Here is a 27,528-nt window from a genome sequence, read left to right as displayed (position 1 = left end):
AGCGGTGGATTACAGGGATCCCAATTTCACTATGGATGGAAGAGCAGTCTTCTGCCAAGCTTGCTGTAAGGCAGTAAGTTCGTTTGTGGGTGGGTTTCCCCCCCCCCCCCCCCCATGGTTAAATGGTTAGCGTGCTGGCCTTTGGTCCAGAGAATCCCGGGTTCGATTCCCGGCCGGGAGGGGATTTTAACCTTAAATGGTTAATTCTCTTGGCTCGGGGACTGGGTATCTGTGCTGTCCCCAACATCCATGCAACTCACACACCACACATAATACTCTCCTCCACCACAATAACAAGCAGTTACCTACATATGGCAGATGCCGCCCACCCTCATCGGAGAGTCTGCCTTACAAGGGCTGCACTCAGCTAGAAATAGCCACACGAAATTAAATTTTTTTTGTGACAACTACGATCACTTTTCATTGTAGCATTTATAGGCCTATTCATTTACGTATTGTGGAAAGTTGTTTTGTTGCAGTGCTGTATTAGTCGTGAACTTTCAATAATTTATATTGCAAAAATGTAAATAATCATTTAATTACTGAACAAGGACTCTGAACGACGGTGGTCTCTTGTCACAAAGTGGATGAAAATTAAAAATTGGTATTTTGAACTTCGATTCACTTCTTGTGAAAACAGAGATTTAAAACTGAAATATTTTCTTTTCATTCTTTCGGTCTTTCTTGTGAAAACATGCTTTTGCAACTCCGCTCCAAATGCATGTGATTTCGTTGTGCCTCATGTTGTTGACATTGTTTATTTTGTGTGTAGACAAAGTATTTATTTACCAGTGCCCAAATATAATTCCCACAACTGTCGTGTGAACACGTTTTTTTATTTTTTCATAATGGAAATCCGAGTAACGGTACTGTTCCTTCATATTATGTGGGATATTGTTTTAAGTGGTAAACCAGTGACATTATCGCCCCATCGTGTGTACCGTGGACCGTATCTTGCACATGACTGAACTCGAAGCAACATGCGTTCAGTTACATAGCTAGCCAGCAAGTATGACATTCTGTGAACTTGGAATTTGATCGTCGTCATTTGGAGTGAGTAGCATTAACAGAAAACAGCTACCCAATGCACAGCACAGCCGGCAGTCTGCCTAAGTGGAGAAATGGTATCTACAAGACATGCAGAGACAGACAAGTTTTCTAATTTTGTATAACTCCTCCTCCCTCAGTTGAGAATTGAGAGAGGAGATGCGCTGTCATGTGACTATTAACACGGCGCGCCATTAGCCATTTACATGCAAGCTTATTTTGCTGAACAAGGAGTCTGAACGACGGTGGTCTCTTGTCACAAAGTGGATGAAAATTAAAAATTGGTACTTTTAACTTTGATTCACTTCTTGTGAAAATAAAGATTTAAAACTGAAATATAATATTTTCTTTTCTTTTCTTTTCTTTTCTTTTCTTTTCTTTTCTTCTTTCTTTCTTATGATAGTTCATTTGTGCTGTCTTCAGGGAAAGAGTTCTCGCGGCACTTCGTTCAATGAACGAAGTCGTTTAAATGAACAAGGTAGTTTATTATGAGCTATCTTAGCAACAGCACTAGCGGCACGAGTTAGTACATACATTTTAGAATAGATGGTGCTTGCTTAGGTCTTCGTCCTCTAACATGCTGAATGCTTGTATGAACAACCCGTTCAAAATATTTGAACGAACTCGTACCAGTTCAAATAAACGAGTCATTCAATTGAATTAGTTCATGAATGACCCAACTCTAATTACCACTAAACTATGAATGACATCGATAAGTCCCTAGATATTGCAAAATATCTTTTCACTCTATTCTACAGTCCGGCTCCTTGGCTAAATGGTTAGCGTGCTGGCCTTTGGTCACAGGGGTCCCGGGTTTGATTCTTGGCAGGGCCTGGACTTTTAACCATAATTGGTTAATTCCACTGGCACGGGGACTGGGTGTATGTGTCGTCTTCATCATCATCATTTCACCCTCATCATGATGTGCAGATCGCCTACAGGTGTCAAATCAAAAGACCTGCATCTGGCGAGCCAAACTTATCCTCGGACACTCCCGGCACTAAAAGTCATATGCCAAACCAAACTCTATTCTACAATGGTCGTATACTGAATACAATGCTCAGTAATAGCCATCGCAGGTTTTTTAATATACTTTTTTAATGTCAGAACTTTGTTTCAAAAGTTACAATTCACTGATGCATGACTGGAACTTTAATATTATGCATATGAAATTTAAAAAGGAGCAAGATTATAGTTTTATGTGACTATTAATATCGTGACCATACTCACGGAACTTTCAATTTTACATAGGATCCAAATTGTAAGGAAGTGACTTTTCTCCTTAGAAATCCCACATGTACCATAGTTTACAGAAGAAAAGGTTAAGAGGTTGTGAGATAACTATGCTTATTACTGTTAACATCCTACAAAAGGTATGGAAACATTTTATTCAGAGAGAGAGAGAGAGAGAGAAAAAAAAAGGCTGCAAAGAAAGTAAAAATAAAAGAGAAATGCAGGGAAATGGGGTATAGCCATTTCACCTTAAAAACTTTCACCTCAAAATATAGTACAGAAACAACCTCAACTGAACAGAACAGACAATGAACGATAACCCAAGCTGGTGTGGGACGTACACCTAGGAGAACTTGGAAAGAAAGAGGCCAAAAGGGAGGCCGCATTAAGAATTTGATTGATACATATCAAGGGAGATAGCCAAGAAGTTATTTTATTTAAAGAGAAAAGAACAGCTACATGAGAAACCTCTACACCAGATGGTAGAAGAGGACCGGGTTAAATAAGTAAAAATCAGAGCATGGAAATTCAATACACCTACGGTAATATCATAATTCAGTAAATCAAGTTACCTTAACTTTTTCAGGATTAGCACTATATTACAATGAAAATCCAATTGCTTTCTTCTTTACAAAAAACATTTTCTCTTAAGAACTTTATGCCATACAGAACTGAAAGGCAATAGTAAAAGTAAATATATATTCAAATAAAATACCAGGACTAAGAAGAATAATAGGAACACGTTAAAAAGATAAAATATAATGACAGGTCAATGTGATGTGAAGAGAGTCAAAAAATGAAGTATCCACCCTCACATCTTTCTGAATTTTAATGCGTACCTATTTTATGTAAAATCAGCTGTCTAGACATCAAAAAACACCTCAGCGTGAATATAATTATTTAATACATAACAGGGCATACCCTGGCAATCTGCAGCTACAGCATGCAAATCTTAGTGTTAAGAATAAAACATCTACACTCTAAATAAAGGGTGACATGCTCACAATGCACAAAATACATGGGTGTGGGAGATAATAGCACTTACCATACATAATGCTGATCCATTCCATGATTTTATACAACTAATATGTTATGGGCACACAATCAGAAAATGTAATATAACTGGCTACTTTCTTTGAATATACCCGAAAGACAGTAAAACAAATGGAAAAAAAAAGTTTTAAATCCCTACAAAATATAGAATTGTGTGGAATCTATGTGTGAAAGATAATAATACTCAATAAATTCATCCCTTCCTCAATCCTTTTAAAAATCATTAATCTGATCATCTTATAAATTTCAAAGTCGATATATTTCCTTTTAAATTCGAAAAAATAATTAAGAATAAAAAATTTGCCATCATTCTGTATTTTACCATCTCTCTATCAAAGCAGACCCATGTATAATAAATTACCTAACAGCCTATACTGTATTAATAACATAAATGTAAAAATGTTAATAGTGTAAATACTGCAAATTATTTATTTAATCCCTGGCCATATGATAGATGGGTAGATAGATAGATAGTCAATCAATCAATCAATCAATCAATCAATCAATCAATCAATCAATCAATCAATCAATCAATCAATCAATCAATACTGATCTGCATTTAGGACAGTCGCCCAGGTGGCAGATTCCTAGCCTTTTCCTAAATGATTTCAAAGAATTTGGATATTTATTGAACATCACCCTTGGTAAGTTGTTCCAATCCCTAACTCCCCTTCTTATAAACAAATATTTGCCCCAATTGGTCCTCTTGAATTCCAACTTTATCTTCATATTGTGATCTTTCCTACTTTTAAAGACACCACAAAACTTATTCATCTACTAATATCATTCCACGCCATCTCTCCACTGACAGCTTGGAACATACCACCTAGACGAGCAGCTTGTCTTCTTTCTCCCAAGTCTTCCCAGCCCAAACTTTGCAACATTTTTGTAACGCTACTCTTTCGTCGGAAATCACCCAGAACAAATCAAGCTGCTTTTCTTTGGATTTTTTCCAGTTCTTGAATCAAGTAATCCCGGTGAGGGTCCCATACACTGGAACCATCAAACCATAAATCAAAAGAAATATCCAACTTGAAACTTATTTCTGCAAAAGCTGCAGAAACTTGATACAACCCATTCATTGAAATATGTCAGTATAAATAACCACACAAGTGTGTGTCAACTTGCCAGGAGAGAAGAAAAATATGGGTGTTCCCACTCCGCTTTACAAGCGACAAGGCTTTTACTTCCTGTGGGTGTGTGAATTTTTTTCTCTCATCATGATGGCTGAGAGTTCTGAGCAATAAACCAAACTTCTGTCTACTGAACTACAATGGAGGAATTCTATTTTTTTTGCTAGCGGCTTTACATCACACCGACTCTGATAGGTCTTATGGCGACGATGGGATAGGAAAGGCCTAGGAGTTGGAAGGAAGTGGCCGTGGCCTTAATTAAGGTACAGCCCCAGCATTTGCCTGGTGTTGAATGGGAAACCACGGAAAACCATCTTCAGGGCTGCCGATAGTGGGTTGGAGGAGTTCTAACAAAAGTACAAAACAATTCACAACTTTATCAAAGTCCATGTAATGTAGTTTCATATTTTCACCAGTTTAATGAGGCAGAACACTTTTAATCAATATCTTAAAAGACTAGAAAACTGGATTAATCAAAAGACAATTTTTGATAACAAAGATTAATGAAATAAAATTCCATAACAAAATTTTACCTAAAATTTAACCATGGCAGACTTCATGCGTCACTCTAGTCAGCTCCTTTACTGGCCTTGACAAACGGGTCCCCACTGTGTAATTGGATTAGTTTCCTAGTTGAACATGTGGCGCTGTCCACAAGGATTGTGCAGTAAAAACGAACGCTTCTCTGTGGTAAAGGTATTGGCATTGTTTGGCGATTTATTTCATTTTATGTCAAATTGCTAAGAGATCAGGACTACAACCGCCTAACACACTTCCTTAACTGAGAGTAATAGTAGCACTCGCTTTTAATATCTATGGCAGATATTTAGGTAAATAGTAGAACTTGTCATAAGAATACTATTAAATAAGTTTCCATTCTGATGATTAGAAAGTCATGATCTTCACATTAAGCATCATTGTTCAAATAGAGTTTCATAATTCTTCAAGTGCTGCAGTTCATTAAAAGTTCCTAATCTTTTTTATGTTCAGTATAGACTGCCTGGATAATGCTGTCCACACATAATACCATACACCACTATAAGTCTGAGAGTACTCTAATAATAGTTCCCTCTGTGGATTAGTTGTAGTGTGTCAGCAAGCGACGAGGCTTTTTAATTCCTGCAAGTATTTTATCTTCTCCAAAAATCGTGGGTTGAAACCTGGCAGCCCTGTTGACAAATATGGTGTTTACCTGGCATAGCCATAGATCGCCCAAGAGAGATCTGGTTCACTTTGATATCTGATTGAGTATACAACGGAGCAATGGCATTGACGTGAAGGCAGCCTAGGTGACAGCAAATCAAAATGCCTGAACACAGTAATTTTAATGCAACTAGATCAACAATAGACTCGATATTTACAGTGCAAATGATAATGGAAAAACCTCTGAAAAGAAACAAGGATTCTCTGATTATGGAGTCCGGGTCTCGACTGACTTGCTCCCACAGTCGAGATGCAGGACGTGTTGCTGCAAGGAAGTGGAGTGGGGAAATGGGACGGGGCTTGCAGGAGAATGGGAGTTTGTGGAATAATGGAGGTGGTGACTGAAACCAAGTGTAATAATTGAGAGTTCTTATGTTCCTGGTTTTTTTTTTGTTTTTTTTTGTTTTTTAACAAATGATTGGAATAAAAGTTTCCCATATTATGTTCTTTTTTTTCATTTGTCTCATTTAAGTTCAGGGCTGGGTTCTTATATTGATCCATACTGATGTAAAAATTCTCTAAAATGTTGAGTAGTGGATCTTTTTGTAAATGTAGAATTTTAAATCTTGATCTATTGCAGTATAATTGTGATTATAGTCTTTGTGATGGTTACTCACGGCAGATAAATGATTATATTTTGAAGCGTTGCGATGGTCTGTATATCTTATGAGGAAGTTCCTACCAGTTTGTCTGACGAAACTTGAACTGCATCCTTGACATTACAGTTTATATATTCCAGAATTTGTGTATTTATTGCTAGTATTTACTGTGTGAGAGTTAAATAATATTCCTTCATTAGTGTTGCTGGTTTTGAAAGCAATTTTTAGGTTCTGTTTTCGTAGGACATATTTCTTTGAGAGTGGGATTTTTAAAGCTCTTTCTAACATGCTATTGTAGGCAGCTTTTTTGTGAGCTTCAGGATGTACTGAATTTTGTTTTGTTAGCAGTGTAAGTTGGTTTCCGGTAAACGTGAAATGCCAGATGATTGTTCTGACGACGTGATAGTGTTATGTCTAAATAATTAAACGAGTTATTGTTCTCCATTTCCATAGTGAATTTAATATTCTGATCTAAACTCTTGAGTAGTTCTAAAATTTCATTTTCTTCATAATGCTGCTATCTATGATGGCTAGCACATCATCAACATAACGTGTCTAGTATTTTATAGCTTTGATCTTATCTATGATGTTTGTGTGTTCTAAATGGTCCATATATATGTTCGCCAATGTACTCGAACACGGTGCTCCCATAGGTAAACCTGTCTGTTGGTAGATTTTATTATCAAAAACTGAATAATTATTACTTAAAGAGAATTTTAATAGGCTTATGAACTCATCTATTTCACCAATGCCTCATTTACTGAATTTGGTTCAATCATTCCGTACCAACTTTATAGTGGTTTTAACAGGGATATTGGCATACATATTGAGGACATAAAATGAAATGATCTTGTGGTGTTCTGGTACCTGTATGTGTTTTATTCTTTTGCAAAGTTCTATAGAGTTCTTTATTGTTATGTTCGCTTGGTAGTGATAACGAGGACTAAGGAAATCTTGAATAAATTGAAATAATTTGTATGTCAGGCTACCCCTAAAATTGATAATAGGTCGTATAGGATTGTTAGCCTAATGAATATTTTGGTAAGAATTTCGCTACAGGTAACCTAGGGTTCATGGCAGTGAGTTTTTTCCTTTCAAATTCATTGAAAAGGAAAGTACTATTATTGACTACTGATTTTAATTCTTTTTGCAGGTCATTTAAGGGATTCTTCTTGAGTACATCAAATTTGTTTTTCACAAAAAATGAATGTGTTTTATTAATATGATAATCATTCCTCTCCATGATTACCAATTCATTCCCTTTATCATTTAGTTCTTATTAGGTCATTAACCTTTAATTTTTCTTTGAGGTTTTTAACTTTCTTATTAATGGATCAGTCTGTGTTATGATTGAATACTTGTTTATGATAAGATAAAAGTTTGTTTTTTCAAAATGTATTTTATCTCTTCCTGTTTATCTAAGGGTAATTTGTTGACTGCCATTTCTGTTTCTACTAAAGTGGTAATTAAACTAACATGTTTGGAGGTGGTGGACCAATTATGTTTGGGTCCACTACTCAGAATTTCAACAAGACAAAATGATAAAAAGAACATAATATGGGAAACTTTTATTCCGATCATTTGTAGTAAAGAACAGGAACATAAGAACGCACAATTATTACACTCGGTTTCAGTCACCGCCCCCAATATTCCACAAACTCCCTATCTCCTGCAAGCCCCGCCCCATTTCCTCACTCCACTTACTTGCAGCAACATGTCCTGTGTCTCGACTAACGGATCAAGTCAATCGAGAGCTGGACCCCATAATTATAGAACACGAGTGATACAAGCGGGTCATGTAAATTAAGTTAATTTTCCTTCTTCATAACTTAATCTAAATGTTGTTCCTGTTAGTCACCATTTTTCAACCTTAATTCGTTTTGTATTATCCATTTTACAGACTAAAATCAGACGGTTCAACTTCAATAATGCTTATGTATATCAGCCAAAGTCGGAACACAAAAACTAAGCCAACAGTATACATATACCAGTTGAACTAGACCAAAGGACAACTAAAGGCATTGAAACAGAAAGACTTCCAGCTCAAGATTGTTTTAACGATCAACAGTTCACAGTTTTTTAACTTTCATCATGCTTTTTAAAAAACCTTTTTTACATTTCATTTTGTGTGTTTCCTATGCTTTTAATGTATCAGACATGTCTTACTGAGGATAACCCCATGCCAGGTCGAAATATGTCTATTTATGTGTGAACTTTCATTTTAATTGGATGTAAAAATATATAGTACTGACTAGGAGGATTAAAATAGTTTTGTACAATCTTGTAAGAAATTTAACCGTCAATACGGATTCAACAATGAGATTCATAGTCTGTAATCACTTGATCCTCTCAGCAATAATGCTGGCAAGTTGCTCCTGTCTGAAGTCTCAAAGCGGGCACTAAAGAAGTGGGCATCTAGCTAATACAGGGGCAAAGTGAAAACATGTGATTTTCAACACATTTTTAACTGGAAGGTACAGAACTGATTTTTTTTTTAAATACTAAAAGTTGAAGAACAGATAACACTGACAGAAATGTAGGCTTGCGATAACGCAGAAATCCTAAGCCTTGATTTGAAATAATGCTCGTTAAAGGGGAACTGAAGGAGTTCTGGGAAATGCAATCCAAATATTCCACACAATTAACTCCTTCTACCATCTGCACTATGTAACCACCATATAAGCTAGACTTGCAGTATTCATGGTTGGCAATGGCCATGTTGAAAACGGTAGAAAACTTTCCAAACACAGTACTGTGCAGGCCTAAGTATGATTAAAGTATAATTTAATATTACATAGTTCTGATAATATACCAAGGTTTTCAACTACCAGTTACTGTTAGCATATCGGCTACTGTTGTCATTCAAACCTGGGTCTTTACTTTGTACTTCCCTTAAAGAGTCCAGCGTTTACATCGTGGACCTGTATCCCAGGTGGCTACTGGCCTAGCAGCATTACAGAGCAACTTTCTAATTTCAGCTTTATAACAGATTTCAGCAGCAACAAAAGTACGATCACTGATTTACAATAGGAAATTTTCGTAAATAACTAGTAATAAAGCAGTGAAAATCATGTTATTTTGTTACATTAAGATGTAAATAATTTCGTGTGGCTATTTCTAGCCGAGTGCAGCCCTTGTAAGGTAGACCCTCCGATGAGGTTGGGCGGCATCTGCCATGTGTAGGTAACTGCGTGTTATTGTGGTGGAGGATAGTGTTATGTGTAGTGTGTGAGTTGCAGGGATGTTGGGGACAGCACAAACACCCAGCCCCTGGGCCATTGGAATTAACCAATGAAGGTTAAAATCCCCAACCTGGCTGGGAATCGAACCCGGGACCCTCTGAACCGAAGGCCAGTACGCTGACCATTCAGCCGAGTCGAACAATTAAGATGCAAGATGTATTATTAAAAGGATTTGTAGTTATGGAATACTGAACAGGTATATCATTATATTTTGTATTCTTTTAATTTGGGTAAGAATTTGTACACATGGAATCATAATGAAGTTTCCTCAAGATTGTGCAACATGGGGAACGGTGACTGTATCAGGAAAGATGGTTGCACTTATACAGATTACAGCAGTTATCTAGTACACAAGAAGTCCGCGACAGTAAGTACAGCATGTAGTGAGAACCCTGTTATAATAACAGTTGTTTCTATCCTTTGAAAATTCCTACATTAAACTGTGTATTATTCTTCGGTTACAGTGAGAACAATATCACCTATTTTTCCGTTAGTACGAGCGATTAAGCATAAGCTACTTTTTCTGTTATCAATATTTATGCACCTCAGTGATTATATTGAATGCGATCGATCATCTTCAGTATTGTTTTCTCACTATGTGCACTAGCAAGCTCTCTCCTTAACATTCAAAGGATATTTTATTAACTTAACCATTATGGTTTAATTTGTTTTGGTCCATACTGACTTCAATCAATTCACCACTGAAGATCACTGTTATTATTTACATCAACCCTGTCAATACTATTTAAAATCATCACTAAACACTATATATGTTTCGAGAACATTACACGTTCTCTTCATCAGCGGCTCAAAAACTATCAAACATTTCTTGGACTTAATCCATGACCTCATATTTAACAACAATAAGACCTCTGTATAACATATTAAAACGTTTACAGTGGAACCACGATTATCTATTCCCGGAACTTATGTTTTCCTGGATCACGCATTAAAATTACGTGGTCCCGCGAGCATCGTAATTAAATCAAGTTGTAAAAATCCCGCATTACCCCTTCCTCGAAGAAACGATTTCCAGGATGAACCATCCAGAAATTACAGTCCAATCACCTCTAAATCCTCGTTCAAACGTTTTTTAATAAACTGTATCTCATGCTATGGCATACTTATGGATCTGGGGGTTAACGCCCCGTCATTGCGATAATTAGAGCAAATACTGTACTTGAAAAGCGATCGGCAGTGAACTTGCATAAGGGACCATCTTAGCATCAAATTCAGGTGGTATTGTTTAGAGAATCTTGGAAATTATAAAGTGGAGAGTGGCCACAATAATTGTAAGGAGATACAGAGCATTTCGACAGCTCTCTACTTGAAGAAGGAACGAGTTTCATCAAATGTTCGCACTTATAAAACATCCACGTTATGTCCAGGGTTAGAGGTTTTCGGCACTTTCCTCAGGGCACTGTATAGTAACTGGGCTTTCAGGCAGGAATCAAAACTGCTCCTTCTTAACACAAATCATGCACAAATCTAATATTTTAATATTATTGTATATGATTAAGTTGAAATAATAAATAAGGTAGTTCAACCTATTCAATAAAAATAAATACGAAATGTAGTGTTACATTCCTATTTAATTATAAGTGGAAGCGGTACCGGTTTCGACCCCAATCCGGGTCATCACCAGCCGAAAAAACCACAAAAAGCAATGCATAGGTAAGAAAGAAATTAAAGATCAAGTCCCCACAAAAACAGTTGAAGAGGTAAAATAAAACAACGGGGATAGGCACTGTAAAATTCTAAATCTGGAGTAAACAGATTCAAATGTAACAACTGCAGCTCTTCGTACATCGGACAAACTGGCCGCAACTTCAACATCAGATACTCCGAATATACCAACGTCATTAAATACAACAGATTCTCCGCTATAGGACAACACATACAAGACTCCAAGCATAATTTCACTTATATTGAAAAAGATATAAAAATACTTAAAATCGTTAACAAAGGCCCCCTCCTAAACACTACTGAAAATTGTTTTATTCACCTTGACCAATACTTCAACCCTAATTTCAATTTTAACGACATTTCTGAAAAACCCAATATCCTATTTGACTTCCTAATTCTTCTTCTCAAAAATTTTAAATTTCTAAACCCGAATTCAATTGTCCATGCCTTACAAAGTTCCTACCCACATTTTCTACCTCCAATAACTCACCCTAAACTACCCCTCCTTTATTTCCCTATCTTATCCTTTCCCATCATCTTTTAACTTCAAATCCTCTTCCTTTATTAACTCATCCCATCTTTTATTTTCACCCCTCAAAAAAACACCACCTTACTTTCCGAACTGAACTGTATACTAATATACTATATTACCAACTGCATTTTGGGTCTTCACATTCAAATTTAAACCCATGCCGTGCGCTGACTTTGACTACTTCAATTACGACCTTTTATCTTCAAGAAATCGCGTACTGTGCATATAAGTTTTTCATTTGTTTCCGGTATTGCACTTTTTACCATTTTTCTCTCCACAATTGTTTTTTACGTCAACTGTTCTAAAAAATCTACTACATCCTAGTTACATATTTCAATTATATTGAATTGTATTATATATATGTGTACATTTTCGTGACCGAAGCAAATACTGGATCATTAAGCTATTCATCAAGTTCAGCCAGCGTTTGAAAGCACAGTGCCTGACGTTGAATATGTCACACTGATCTTCAGGAGCTGGCAATTCACTTCGATTGAGCTACTCGTCTTCGGCTTCTGCACGATTTTAGATCTTCACATTTGTTGGATTGTGTTGTGACTTCGCGCCTGGAATTATTGGAATTATGGAATTATGGAATTATTGCCCGCCTAGCATTCCGAATGGAAAATTCTAAATTCCCATGGAGGGAGATCTCCATTGTGGAGATTTATCTCCCATATGCAGTTATAAGACTGTGCCTCTTATAAGGGCTTCTGATAAGTTCACCTGCATACACTCCAGCGTCAGTGGGTAGGGTCTGACACATCCCACTCTGATGAGTCTAGTGTCAGACCTAAGACGAAACGCTGGTTAATAGAGCAAACGCCTGAAAAGCCTTACATCTGATATGTTTTTGACATGTACAGCGAGCGCACTTTCCACCTGAGCCCATGGTTACGAATAACTGTAATTTCTGAAGTTTTTATGACTTTTTTTTTTTTTTCTCTTTCCAATTTGATTGGATTAGTGATGGGCAGAATTGAATATAATGCAATCGAGAACTTCTGAGAATCGATTCTTACATTCGAAACCATGTTCTTGAGTTCAACATAACCTTAAAAAGTTGATGTAGGCCTAATTTACGCGGTACAAGATTTCCAGAAACTGACTATGAACAGTATACCGGACCACAAATTACAATGGAAAAATAAGAAAAGAAGGGATTTCACCATCATAATGGGCTCTTTTGTATCCAATGTGCTGATACATGAGAGAATTGAAAACTACTTGTGGTCGACTGTCGTTTTGTTTGGCGTTATTAGATTTTTCAAAGAGTTTGGCTAATCAAAGTTGTTGAACTGAAAGAAGTTTTGACAGGAAACTGACGAAGTTTCCCCTGTAAAACCGAATATAAAGTATTGAGATTTTGAACTTGCATACTGGTAATTAATGTTTGATGCCACTTTCACGGTCTAACTTGCCTGCCTCTCATCCGGAAGGCACAGGTTCGATTCCTGGACAGGTCAGGCATTTTTACCTGGATATAAGGGCTGGTTCCAGGACCACTCAGCCTGCGTGATTGCCTTTAATTGAGGAGCTATCTAATGGTGAGATGGCGTCCCCGGGCTAGAGAACCAGGAATAACGGCCGAGAGGATTTGTCACACTGGTCATGCGTCACCTCGTAATTTTCAGGCCTTCGAGCTGAGCAGTGGTCGTTTGGCAGGCAAAGACCCATTGGGGCTGTAGTTTGATTTGGTTTAGGAGTGTTTGCAAGATTATCATTATACATATTTCATTTTTGAGATGTTTAGCCAAATTGTTGATAGCTTTCATTCATTCCCGGATTTTCTGTTTTCCCGTACAGTATGTTTTATTTTAATGGTCCCTCCACAAACGGAGAATCGAGGTTCTACTGTATACCAAACAATTCAAAATTAAAATATTAGGTACATCAATCAAATAAACTCTAAATTTACAATCTACTACAAAAAAAATTCTATTAAAATAACAGACTTTTTCAGTAATTAAAATATTTACAACTACAAAAAAAATAAAATGTTCTTAAAATAAGTGTCTGTTTCAACTCAAAGTTTTCTTCTACAAAGGACAAATAATATTTCGAACTGGTTTGCATGTTTCCGCAAGAAATCAGAGTTCAAGGTCAATCTTATTTACTGAAGTGAAAACAAAGGCTAACATATCAGGGCAAGTGACGTTTAATGGAATGAGTCGCAACCATTTATTGCAGAAGAAAACTTTGAGTTGAAAGATTTTATTAGCATTTCCAGTGAAAGACACACTTATTTTAAGAACATTTTATTTATATGTAGATGTAAATATTTTAATTATGAAGAAGTCTGTTAGTTCAACGGAATTTTATGTAGTATTGTACGTTTACAGTTTATTTGATTATCTTACCTAATATTTTAATTTTGAGTTGTTTAGTATAAACATTTTAATGTGTTATACAGAAGATGTGCCTTATTGTTGTTAAATATGAGGTGTTAGGTTAAGTCCAAGAAATATTTGGTAGTTTTTGAGCTGCTAAAAAGAGAATGCGTTATGTTCTCAAAACGTGTACAGTGTTTAATGATGAAATAAATAAATAATAAAAAACTTGAATAGTACTGACAGGCCTAATCTAAATATATAACAGTGATTTTCAGTGGAGAATTTGTAGGTGATGTTGGAGTCGATTAGTACACCCGGTGACAATAAAGTTTGGTGAATAAAGTCAGAATGGTCGATCCAGCAACACTGGCAACACACAACGCTGCACCTGCATAGCAGCAGGTTTTGACCACCTACTCCCAACGTTGTTTAGTTGAGCATCGTGTGTGTGTCGTGTAAGACCTGTTAGACACAATGAGTGTTTAGTGCGTTGGTTCTGAATTGCAAACAAGAACATGAACGACCAAAAGATCAATGTATAGTTTTGTTTTAAGCTTGGCAAGACACCAAAAGAAATGCATGCGATGCTGGTACGTGTTTATGAAGTGTGTGTACGAGTGGTTTGCCCATTTTCGAGGAGGCCGGGAAAGTGTTTCTGACAACCCCCGTAGCGGAAGACCAGAGACCGTCGTCAGTGACGAAAACAATGAGAAGGTGAGGACATTAATAACGAACGATCAGCGATTAACTGTGCACACAGCAGCAGATGAACTGCAGATTAACCGTGAATCCATGCGACAAATTACCCAGAAGTTACGGAATAGGAAAACGTGTTCGCGTCTTGTGCCACACCACTTGACTGATGATCAGAAGCAGGCACATTTAAAGGCTTCACAGGATTTTGTTGAAACGGCAGATGCGACACCAAATTTCTTGAACTGTATTGTGACTGAGGATGAAACCTGGTGTCTCAGGTACGAGCCTGAAACAAAACGGCAAAGCATGGAATGGCGTTCTCCACGACCCCTCGTCGGAAAAAGATCAGAGCCAAAAAGTGATACATCAAAACGATGCTCATCACCTTTTTCAATAATCAAGGCATTATCCACAACAAATTTCTACCTGAGGGAGTGACGTTGAATGCTGCACGGTACATTGAAATTTTGACCCGTTTCATGAAACATCTACGCAGGGTATGACCCCAGTACGCACAACAAGGTTCATGGTATTTTGTCCATGACAACGCTCACCCATACACAGCCAATATTGACAAACAGTTCATGGCAAAAAAGGGGGTGGTGCAACTTGAACATCCCCACATACTCGCCAGATCTCAATCCTCCAGACTTCTGCCTATTCCCACGACTCAAACTCGCTTTGAAAGGAAAGAGATTTGACGATATTCCTGACATCCAACAAAATGTAACGAGGCTTTTGAACACCATCCCAAAGAAAGCCTTCTTGCAAAGTTTCCAGGACATCTATCGCCGATCTCAGCAGCGCACAGTTATGGGAGGGGACTATTTCAAAGGACAGTAAGGTCACTGTCGTGCATTGTTCATCTATGTTGACAGTACAGGACTCTTCAGCAAACTTTATTGTCACAGGTTGTATTACCCATTGACTGCTGTTCTGTAAAGGAAATTGAGAAATGAAAGAGAATATGTTTTCATGATGTGTGTAAATAATGTGACTGATAGCAGTTTTTTAAGTCATTAGAAATAAAGGCTTGAAGTAAACATTCGCTTAATTTTAATGCTATATAATGAAATTAAGTAAGAATGTGATACACATCAAGACACAGCAGACTGCATCACTGATTTCAGAGCTTAGTTTATATTTCCTCGTGTCTGATTAAATTTTGGAAAGGCTATTACCATGTAAATTTATAGAGATGTTATAATTTCTCTACTGGCGCTTGAAATATGTTTCTTGATACATGGTTAACTTAAGATTCATATATATATATATTTACTTGCTAAGTTGTGTGTTATATGCTGGAGTGTCTATACTAGGTTTCTACATTTTCAGAATGAAATTGAACACATGCGTTCATACAGTATCGGAGTTTGAAACTTAACTAATGAAAAGTTTGTAGTGTGGAATGCCTTTTGTGAAAACTCAAGTTTTGAACAAAATGGTTGCCAATTCATAGTATTTTAATCTGAGCGAGGTTTTCAGAAAACCGAAAAAATCGGATATAACGACAAACCGCTACAGCGAGTACATTTTCTGCCGTTATGAATTCTCGCTATAAAGTACTTCTGCTGTATTACTTAATGCACCAGTTTTTGAACAGCCATTCGATGGATGTCGTGCAGTTCAGGATTCATCCCGTTCTGTTGGGTCCTATTCCAGGAACATTTTATGAATGAATATTTAATCAGTGGCCTTTGCTGTGTGTAGCAAGTCACAACAGCATGCTCACACATCTTTTTGGCTGTTAAGGGTGATGTGTCAGAGCCTGTTTGTTTCACTCTTCCCATAGGTATCAACGTGAGGTACTGTCCGAGTCATGCATAGTAGCTCTTCTTGTCCACTGGGCTACTAATTATTGACAGTGCTAAACTTGAAATTGTGCACACTTTAACACTCCCTTTCCACCAGTGCCACGTCTATGGAAATAATTCCATCGCCAAATGTGGCTTCCTACGACCAACTCTTTATGCAACAGAAATGGGCATAGTTCCACGGTTTGTTGGTTTGTTTGGTGTTTTTTTTTTTTTTTTTGTTTTGTCGCATCGCACCGACACAGGTATGTCTTCTGGCGATGATGGGATAGGAAAGGCCTAGGAATCGGAAGGAAGTGGCCATGGCCTTAATTAATGTACAGCCCCGGCATTTGCCTGGGGTGAAAATGGGAAACCACGGAGTTCCACTTTTTAATTTTATTTTTTAACTTTCGGTATTGCTGCCTCAGTGCTTATCAAAGCATGGAGTACACATTGTACATTATTTCATATTCTCCTATTGTCATTCACCTAGGTGAAAACCACCTATCACTATCTTCAACTCGTCAGAAGATATTAGAAGTGAAAATCTTTGGTGTGCCACCCTGTAAAGAATTAGACTAAAATATGTCGTTCTTGAAGTCTTTCATTTACAACAAATTGAAGTAATTAATTCACAACTTCCCTTCTTCTGTAATTTCACAATAAAAGCAAAAGCAAATTATGAGTTATATATAATATAGTGAAACTTCAGTAGTGCATTCCTCATTAAGACATTATCTCGCTTAGCACATTGTAAATTCTAGTGGTTTAATGTCGCTCTAACACACTAAAGGTTTTCGACAACACAAACATGGGAAAGATTAAGAACTGCGAAGGAAGCGGTCATGGCCTTAAGGTACAGCCTGGTGCGAAAATGGGGAACCATGAAAAACCATCTTCAGAGCTGCCAATGGTGGGATTCGAACCAATCTCTCCTGAAAGCAAACTCACAGCTACGCGAACCTAAACACATGGCCAACTCACTCGGTGTATTAAATCTATATAAAAAAAGGTCTGGCTAATCATGTCACAAATTTTCATTATTACTGCTGAGTATGATTACATTTTTCCCAGCCCTGAAAATGTTCACTGACATCCCTTGTGAGGTAGGCTGGGAAAAGCTGCACAATAACAGGAAAAGGGCTTGAATTGCTGAACTTCTGAGGATAAATTGCACTTTCGGTGAGCAAGTTGTCAGCCTCAGGAAAGTTCAGTTTTGCTTGCCAGTTAGCAGTGAGATTGGTGAATAACCCAGTGAGCCTGTTTGTGCTTGTATTTTGCATTCCAGTCAGAAGCTAGAAATGTATTTTGTGTTGAGTGCTAGAGTGAAAGGTAGTGAATATTTGTCGTGTGACAACCAACTTACAGATTAGAAACAGTATCGTGAGAAATTGAATAGCGTAGTACATAATTAGTATGATACATATCTGTCTTGTAACAGCCTCGTTACGGTTACAAAAAATGTTGTGAAATTGCTAAATAATGGTGCAAATATTTATAAATTTGCACCTTCAACTCAAGTCGGTCCGAACCAATGTCAGATACTGCCGAGGTGTCTTCCCGTTCAAGATAACAGTCAAAGTCACCCTTTTGCATGTAACCTCCCAGTAATTCATAGTCAAAGTATGTGACCAGAAAACAAAGTTTAATACCCCACAGTCTGAAACATACAGATATCAACAAACAGTTCAATGTTACATTTGTTTTAAAAAGAGTGGACCTGCAATAATATGTTGATACTTTTATACGCCTCAGTGCAAATATTTTCTTATTTTGTCTTCTTCTGTTTTTCACACATTTTGATACATTGTTATTTTATAAGCCTCAGTGGAAATGGTTTCCATATTTGTTATCGTGTTTTTCACACTTCTTAATATCGTATATAAGCAAATAATCTGCACACCTAAGTTTTAGGAGATGACTGAAAAGAAAAAATGCCTTTAACTCGCGTTTTATTTATGAATCCTACATAATGATGTGTTCAAAAAAAAAAAGGTAAGAATATAAATTTGTGTTAAGGAACACATCATAATCTTCACATGTTGTTTGGGTAGGCAACCCACTGATCAAAATCATGCAGTTTGCTTATCTTCCCTTATATTTGTAATGAAATGAAAATCCACACCGTATTTAATAACAATGTTTATTTTGCTTTACGCCCCACTAACTACTTTTACGGTTTTTGAAGATGCTGAGGTGCTGGAATTTTGTCCTGCTGGAGTTCTTTTACATGCCAGTAAATCTACCAACATGAGGCTGACGAATTTGAGCACCTTCAAATACCACCCGACTTAGCCAGGATCGAACCTGCAACGTTGGGGTAAGAAGGCCAGCACCTCAACCAGCTGAGTCACTCAGTCTGGCTTGATATTTGTAGAACTGACAATTGATGTGTATTGATTAGGTGGATACTTTAAATAAAATAAAGTTCTTAATTGATATTTGTAATCGGCTAGTTTCAACTATGTGTTGTAATGAGAGTGATATCTGGTATTAGCTGTAAAGGAATGTATTGTGTAAAATGCCCAATGATTACTATTTGCTTTTTGAAGTCGCCTTTTTTGAGTACAACTTCTCTGATATCATACTTTCTTCCTGCAGTGCAGTTTCCAATGTTCTCTGCATCTTCAATAACCCTAGGCCTATCTTTAATCATGTAAAAGTGATTACAAGAACTTGTAGCCGCGCTTAATACATGGTTCACACTTCACTTCAAACGTGGTACTCACGGCACACAGACCAAGGTCAGACAATGTTACAGTGTAACGAGATCTATTGTTTTAGGCAAAGAGGTACCAACATTATTTGAAATAATGCGAGCACCCAAGTTTTTCTTTGCTAAATACCGAAAAAAAAAAATATTTGCAAAGTAAAATGTATGAATGTTGCAAAAGAAGTATCAAGTAATTCCATATCCCTGTTGAATAGTATATATGCATATTCAATAGCACGTTTTCTCATTTAACAAGATTTCTTTCCTTGTCCCCAGAAGAAACACCTAAACAAGGTTTTACTGTAACTACAGCAGAAACTCTACTATTCGGACCTTAGTTAACCCGACCCTCAATTACCTGAATGTGAAGAGTCCCTTTTTTATCGTGGTTTAGTTCTGACAAAAAAAAAAAAAGATAATGCTTGTTCTTTAAAGGGGCCTAACATCTAAGGTCATCGGCCCAAAATGAAAATCATCTATCAAAACAAAATTAGCTATTCCTTCAAACAATGCTAGATTTTAAGCTTTTAAGCTTCATAGTTGTTCATAAATATTTTATATATTGTACACTCTTCATGTGTATCTATCTAAAATGTTAACATTTTGAACTCATAATTGTTCATAAAATTTTTAATTTGATTATCTGGATTTCTGCTTATCTGGACAACCCCTCGTACTAATTAGTCCAGATAATCGAGTTTCTACTGTATAAATAATATTTATGTAGAATTTGAACTTTACATTTCGAAAACCTCACCCACACTCATTGGAACTGACTACCACACCGACGATGGAGAAGCCAATGATGATAAACTTATTTCACCTCCCACTGCTCAACTTTCAGAATACAAATGCTCAATTACAACTGGAATTCAAACTTGATAAGCAATATAGACATGATATAGGCTTTTGGACTTGTGCCGTGTCAAGAAAATAAAATGAAATTCTTTATGTTTCGCAGAGAAGTGTGCTCTGCGTTTTCAGAAGAAAATCTTGACTGTCGACGAGAAAGGCTTCTTAAACAATGAGCTTTGAAATTTGAAATAGAAGTGGAAATGGTACGTTCATTCGTCACCAGATGGCTCCCCGGATGCGGTACAGCAGTAGCATTACAAGTAATAAATCTCATTGTAGACCGTATTGGACATCAGATATGAACATTGAAAAACAAGAATAATAGTTAACACCACCTTTCCAATACTTATCTTTCCTTATATTTAGGAAATAAACATTACAACAGGCGTTGTAAGATGGGACATGTTTCGCTTAACAGTCGTAAGCATCATCAGCCGAAAATAAATCTTAGCCTAAAGTTAGGTCAGGGCCCTGAACCTAGTGTCCTTAACATATATGGCACCCTAAGAATCAACATTTATATTTAGAAAATGAAAATAGGCTTAAAACTAGTGTGAAAAAAACATAGAATGTTACAACATGGCTAAGAGAAAAAACACAATCGAGTTGAGACAGAGGATAAGAACAGAAAGTACAATACAGAGCTGGTAGTGAAATAATTAAAAACATTAGGATATCAATGTTGCCAGTCAGTCAATCAGAATGTTCATCAAACATAAAAACAAGAGTGAAAATATATAAGAGTATTCATCATGGCTGAGTTAGAAAAAACACGTAATCGTGTAGCCAGAGGTTAAAAACATAAGGTACAACACAGAGCTGGCAGTGTAATAATCAAACTCATGGCTGCCAGTCAGTTAATAAAAATGTTCATACATAACAAAACATGATGGTTATATTCTTTTAAGTGAAGAAATAATTAAATCCCACTCTTGTATAGATAAGTGAGAACGGGCGAGAGAAATTATATATTGTAGCAGATATGGAGTAGTAACACTTCAAACAGGATTGATCACGCCTGCTACAATATATGATTTCTCTCGCCCATTCTCACGTATCTATACAAGAGTGGGATTTAATTATTTCTTCACTTAAAAGAATATAACCATCATGTTTTGTTATGTATGAACATTTTTATTAACTGACTGGCAGCCATGAGTTTGATTATTACACTGCCAGCTCTGTGTTGTACCTTATGTTTTTAACCTCTGGCTACACGATTACGTGTTTTTTCTAACTCAGCCATGATGAATACTCTTATATATTTTCACTCTTGTTTTTATGTTTGATGAACATTCTGATTGACTGACTGGCAACATTGATATCCTAATGTTTTTAATTATTTCACTACCAGCTCTGTATTGTACTTTCTGTTCTTATCCTCTGTCTCAACTCGATTGTGTTTTTTCTCTTAGCCATGTTGTAACATTCTATGTTTTTTTCACACTAGTTTTAAGCCTATTTTCATTTTCTAAATATAAATGTTGATTCTTAGGGTGCCATATATGTTAAGGACACTAGGTTCAGGGCCCTGACCTAACTTTAGGCTAAGATTTATTTTCGGCTGATGATGCTTACGACTGTTAAGCGAAACATGTCCCATCTTACAACGCCTGTTGTAATGTTTATTTCCTAAATATAAGGAAACTACACACATCCCAGAATACTAACCCAGTGACTAGTGTCTGGTTTGGGTCCCAGCTGAGGGTTATGAGCAAAGACCTCAACAGCATCTGTGGCGGAGATGATGAGCTTTGTTAAGGCGAAGGTGGTAGAAAGAACAAATTTGCAGCATCAGTATTCCAGTGGAGCAGTTGCAATAGGCTTCATTATACCTTGTTGGGGGCAGCCTGAATAAATCCTCTGGGGCTCACTACCTCAGTTGTAACCTCCCCCACTCACTTACACAAAACACTCACAAACATGCCTACACTCACCAGACACCACCCACCAACCTACACAAACAGACATCTCACCCCCCCCCCCCCACACTGACACTTCTCTCACCTCACCACTTTCCCCCTCACCATCTTCCGAGCCCGAAGCTGAGACCTATTATTCTTGTTTTAATGTTCACAGCGGTAGCATTCGAAGCAGATGCTGACAGAACCATCAGAATCAGTCTAAGAGGGTCACATAACATAAGTACATAACATATGACATTGACAGGTGTATGACATTGACACAAGTCTGGAATGAAACATCTGGCGAAGAGGAACATACGAATTTGGAAGGAACACTGAGACGAAATAAAATTAGTGAAGGGACAGGGAAGGGAACTACCTACGTAAATCCTTAATGGCTGGCAACCAGGTATTACTTAATTGATAGCCAGTGTCCCTGTTGAAATTGTTAGGATTTCTACGTATTTTCACAGCTTCTGTATAATCCTGGACCTGTAGTGTCTAGTGTGGGTAAGAGCTTGAGCATCTTGGAACATGACATCATGACCCAACGATAGAGCGTGCTCAGCTATTGCTGATTTGTCTGGCTGGTTGAGGAAAATATACGGGAAGCTGTGGAAATATGTAGAAATCGTAACAATTTCAACAGGGACACTGACTATCAATTAAGTAATACCTGGTTGCCAGCCATTAAGGATTTACGTAGGTAGTTTCCTTCCCTGTCCCTTCACTATTTTTATTTTGTCTCAGTATTTTCCAAATTCGTATGTTCCTCATCGCCAGATGTTTCATTCCAGGCTTGCGTCAATGTCGTACACCTGTCAATGTCATATGTTACATACACATGTTATGTGACCCTCTTAGACTGATTCTGATGGTTCCGTCAGCTTCCGCTTCGAACGCTACCGCTGTACCGCGTCCGGGAGCCATCTGGTGACGAAAATGAATGTACCATTTCCGCTTCTATTATAATGTCTAAATTTCAAAGCTCATTGTTTAAGAAGCCTATCTCATGAACAGTTGAGATTTTCTGCCGATGACGCAGAGCACAGTTCTCTGCGAAACGTAAAGAATTTCATCTTATTTTCCTGACATGGCATAAGCCCAAAGGCCTATATCATGTCTATAAGTATGGGCCGTGAAAGCACCAACGGCAACATTGATAAGCAATATTTGTAACACCACAATTATCAAAGCAGTCACACAGAATTATATTAGCTACTATTTCACCTACCAACAATTAAGTATTTATTCCTTATTTATTTATATGCACAGGGATGTTCATTAGACGGGGAATTCATTCTTTTTTCATTTCACAAACAGTTTCCCCAAACCTTCCGACAACACCCCTTAAGGGTCCTGATAGCTTAGCAAGACTCACAGTTAATCTAAAACACAACTGCAACTTCCTTCTGTAATAGAGCAATCTTGTACGAGTAATATACTCACGTACCTTGCGGTATTCTTAGTTATTAAGAATAAAATGTAATCTCTTTCTTCACACACGACAACGAGCTCGTTCAACGACCAGATAAATAACATCTTCCATAGTTTATATGCCATAACATTCTGGAAATAATTCTGTAATATCCATTCCTTCCTTAGACCGAGGAAGTTGTTATACAGTCAACTAAAATATTATATTCAATTCATTTACATGTACAAATACTACTATAGGGAAGAGTGCAAACTTCCAATTAGAAAAGAATACTTCACTTCCATAGAAGGAAAAGACTGTATGATACAATTAAGTTTATACCCTGATTGTGAGTTGTATCAGGAGTTGAAGCTGTGGTGGATGTGATAGGATACTGCTCACAGTACGTCATTCCCGCTTGCACATTTGTAGGATGACTATTTGTTCGTGGCATCTCTTCTGTAACAAATAATTTCCATTGTTGCACCTTATTATGCAATAGGAATAAACCATTAATTATGAACTAAATCAAATAAATATACAAAACACTCCAAGCATACGCGATCACTCACCACTAGCTAGAAAATAACCTCCTCAATATTATACAACATCTATCCAACATACAGTCCTGCATCATCTGAGATTTGAGTTAGAATTGATAGGATGTTTGACGAGTGGAGATATTCTTCCCGCCTCAAGTTTATAGCAATTTGGTTGTGAAGGTTGAGAATGAATGACCTTCAAGCAGCTACAGGAAATGAAACAAACACCTGGCCTACCTGCCTTGGGTCCTGGCCTTTCCTTCTTGCAAAACTACGCTGACCTAGCAGCATTCAGGCTATGTTAACATTTACCAAATTTTTAAACAACTGGTTGCTGTTTCCTTCCCCTTATCCACCGTGAGACAACTGTTTGAAAAGAAGACTGGAAAGAATCTCTCTTCTCATCAAATATACTAAGGTCCTGAAGTTTACATAGCAATAACATACCTGATGTTGAGTAATAGTTTGGTGTTTTAGTTGATCCAATATGTGTTTGCCTCCTATGAAGCATGGTGATGGGTTTAGAAGCTTCGTTGGCAGAGGATGAGCGAGTTCGTGGTCGAGGTCCAAGTTCTTCTTTCAGACTGTTATTGCTCATTGCACTGTTAACAGTAACAAAGTTCAATGAATATTATATCATACAGGACACTGTATTTCATAGGAACATCTGTTTAAAAAGGGAATTTTTATACAAAGATGGTAAACTGTAACTATACCTTCAATGAGCACAGAATACTGTAAATATCACACTCACAAAAGCATAAGAGTACATTACTGTAGAATTTCAGTTTGCTACTGTGAACAAAGGATAATAATTGAAAATGAGATTGTAGAGATTGTATCATCATCATCTTAATTCTCTATCAACTCCCTGCTGGGTCGGTTAACAGACCACTAACCACCACCTCTGCCTCTTCTTCCACTATTCTTCCCCGAACATTTCAAGCCAGTTCATCAGTACTTACTTATCGTATGGCTTTTTTTAGTGTTGGCAATGTCCAAGGACATGTTCGACTCACGTGGTGCAAGTATTTCTACTTAAGGCCCATGGGCGACCTGCATGTCTCAATGTCGGATGATGATGATAATGAGATAGGGAGAGAGTGAAACTACTCCAGCTGAATAACACCAAAGGGTCTGTTCAAAGCTTTACGTCTCCATCCGACGGATGGACCATCAACAGCGTCATATGCCCTCACTCCATATGAACCCTGAGAAGAGGTTTGGAATTGAATCAAGGCTACTGGCACACAATCTAGTAATTAGAAATTTTATACCACCACCTCTACGCCCCTGCCAACCAACATTCTGATGGTGAAATATTTCGACCAACGGGATTCAAAACTGCTAACCATGGTGTCAGACCATATAGACTTGAAGCCTTAACGATGGCCACCAGGCGGGCTAGATCTTTTTTTTTTTTTTTTTTTTTTTTTTGCTAGGGGCTTTACGTCGCACCGACACAGATAGGTCTTATGGCGACGATGGGATAGGAAAGGCCTAGGAGTTGGAAGGAAGCAGCCGTGGCCTTAATTAAGGTACAGCCCCAGCATTTGCCTGGTGTGAAAATGGGAAACCACGGAAAACCATCTTCAGGGCTGCCGATAGTGGGATTCGAACCTACTATCTCCCGGATGCAAGCTCACAGCCGCGCGCCTCTACGCTCACGGCCAACTCGCCCGGTGGCTAGATCTTTAGTAAATTTTTGTAATATTAGGCTGGTGCATAAGTTCGTAGCATTTTTGTTTTGCATGTTGTTACTCCGGTTGCTTTAGATTTCTTTACTGATTGTCAGTTTTGTTTTGACATGCAATATTTGAAAACAAAAATGCACTCTAAACTTGGCTTGACGACTTTTTAAACTCAAAACCACAAGATTTCTACAGGTATGGAGCCGAAAAACTACTCCAGCATTATTATTATTATTATTATTATTATTATTATTATTATTATTATTATTAATGTGCCATCTTCTAGCGAAGGTTGGCGGTCAAAATGGCGATCTTGAATTTGGATGCAGCGACACGGAACAGAGACATTGTGTCCAACCATGGTTGCTATTTGTTTTACGTCGCACCGACACAGATAGGTCTTACGGCGACGATGGGACAGGAAAGGGCTGGGAGTGGGAAGGAAGTGGCCGTGGCCTTAATTAAGGTACAGCCCCAGCATTTGCCTGGTGTGAAAATGGGAAACCACGGAAAACCATTTTCAGGGCTGCCGACAGTGGCAACCCATACCAGTCTACGAGGTTGTTCATCCATAGAGTTTGTCGTCTACCAGGATTCCTACGTACTTCTATTCTCCCTTGTATAACAAGCTGCAGGATTCTGTACTTATCATTCCACATCAAATGGCCGAAGTATTCTAGCTTCTGCCTTTTAATGGTCAGCATTACTTCGGTCTTCTTTCCGGGTCGATCAAACACCTCGGAATTCTGGATTCTGTCTGTCCAGGAAATGCGAAGCATCCATCTGTATACCCACATTTCGAACGCTTCCAGTCTTTTACAGAGGGCTTGAGTAAGTATCCAGCCTTCCATTTCATAAAGTATAAAGTAAAGTGGAAAAGATGTAGGCACAGAACAGACGGAGCTTTAGGTTTAGTTGTAGGTTGCGATTGTTGAGCAGTTTCTTCATCTGCATGAAGATGCTTCTTGCATGTTCAATGCAGACCAATATTTCTTGGCTATAGTCCCATTTCTGGTTGAGGTAACATCCTAGATACTGGTATTGGTGAACCCTAGCGATGGGTTCATTGTCGAGAGTGAACTGCACGTGGACATCTTGCCATTTACTGACGACCATGAACTGGGTTTTCTTAATGTTTATCTTCAGTCCTCCGTTGTTGCAAGCAACATTCACTTTGTCTAATAATACTTGAAGGTCTTCTACGTTGTCTGCTAGCAATACCGTGTCGTCAGCATAACGGAGGTTGTTTAGTCGTTACCCGTTGATAATGATGCCTATGGTAGATGATTCTTCCAGAACTTCTGCAAGGATAGCCTCTGAATAAATGTTGAAGAGTAGAGGTGATAATACGCTGCCTTGCCACCACGGCGGATGCCTATTTCTTCTGACAGGTTTTCCTCAATCTTGACTACTGCTTTCTGACCCCACTACAAGTTGGCAATAAACCGAATATCTCAGTCATCAAGTCCGATGTTCTGCAGAATTTCCATCAACTTCCTGTGCTGAACTTCGTCAAATGCCTTTTCGTAGCCTATGAAACATGCATAGACATCCTTGTTCATTTCCAAGCAAAGCTGGACAAGTACTTGAATACAGCAAAGTGCATCTCTAGTCCCAAGACCATTCCTGAATCCGAACTGTGTTTCAGTTATCACTTCTTCAGATTTAGCACAGAGTCTGCAATGAATGATCTTTAAGAATGTCTTTAGGATATGGCTCATCAGACTGATGGTTCTGTGCTCTTTGCATTGTCTGGCATTTGCCTTTTTGGGGAGAGTGATAAAAGTGGACTTAAGCCAGTCTTCTGGGATTATTCCAGTTGAGTAGATTTTGTTGAATAGCTCTGTCAGAAT

At 37.7% G+C, this 27,528-nt stretch overlaps 1 protein-coding gene across 2 annotated transcripts in view; it reads right to left on the bottom strand.

Annotated features, from left to right (window-relative positions):
* The window catches only part of chico (insulin receptor substrate 1 chico), a 454,841-nt gene that overhangs the window by 257,721 nt on the left and 169,592 nt on the right, over nt 1-27,528 (bottom strand). For both annotated transcript variants that reach the window (XM_067136485.2, XM_067136486.2), the window contains exons 7-8: nt 24,432-24,586; nt 23,785-23,901 (exon numbers count right to left, since the gene is read on the bottom strand). In XM_067136485.2, the coding sequence (XP_066992586.2) occupies nt 23,785-23,901; nt 24,432-24,586 (272 nt within the window). The remainder of the gene's footprint in view (nt 1-23,784; nt 23,902-24,431; nt 24,587-27,528) is intronic.

Source organism: Anabrus simplex, chromosome 1 (assembly GCF_040414725.1).
Source record: "Anabrus simplex isolate iqAnaSimp1 chromosome 1, ASM4041472v1, whole genome shotgun sequence".
In the NCBI taxonomy this organism is placed as follows: Eukaryota; Metazoa; Arthropoda; class Insecta; order Orthoptera; family Tettigoniidae; genus Anabrus; species Anabrus simplex.
Note: the sequence above shows the minus strand (reverse complement) of the source record. Positions and strands in the feature narration are given on the sequence as shown.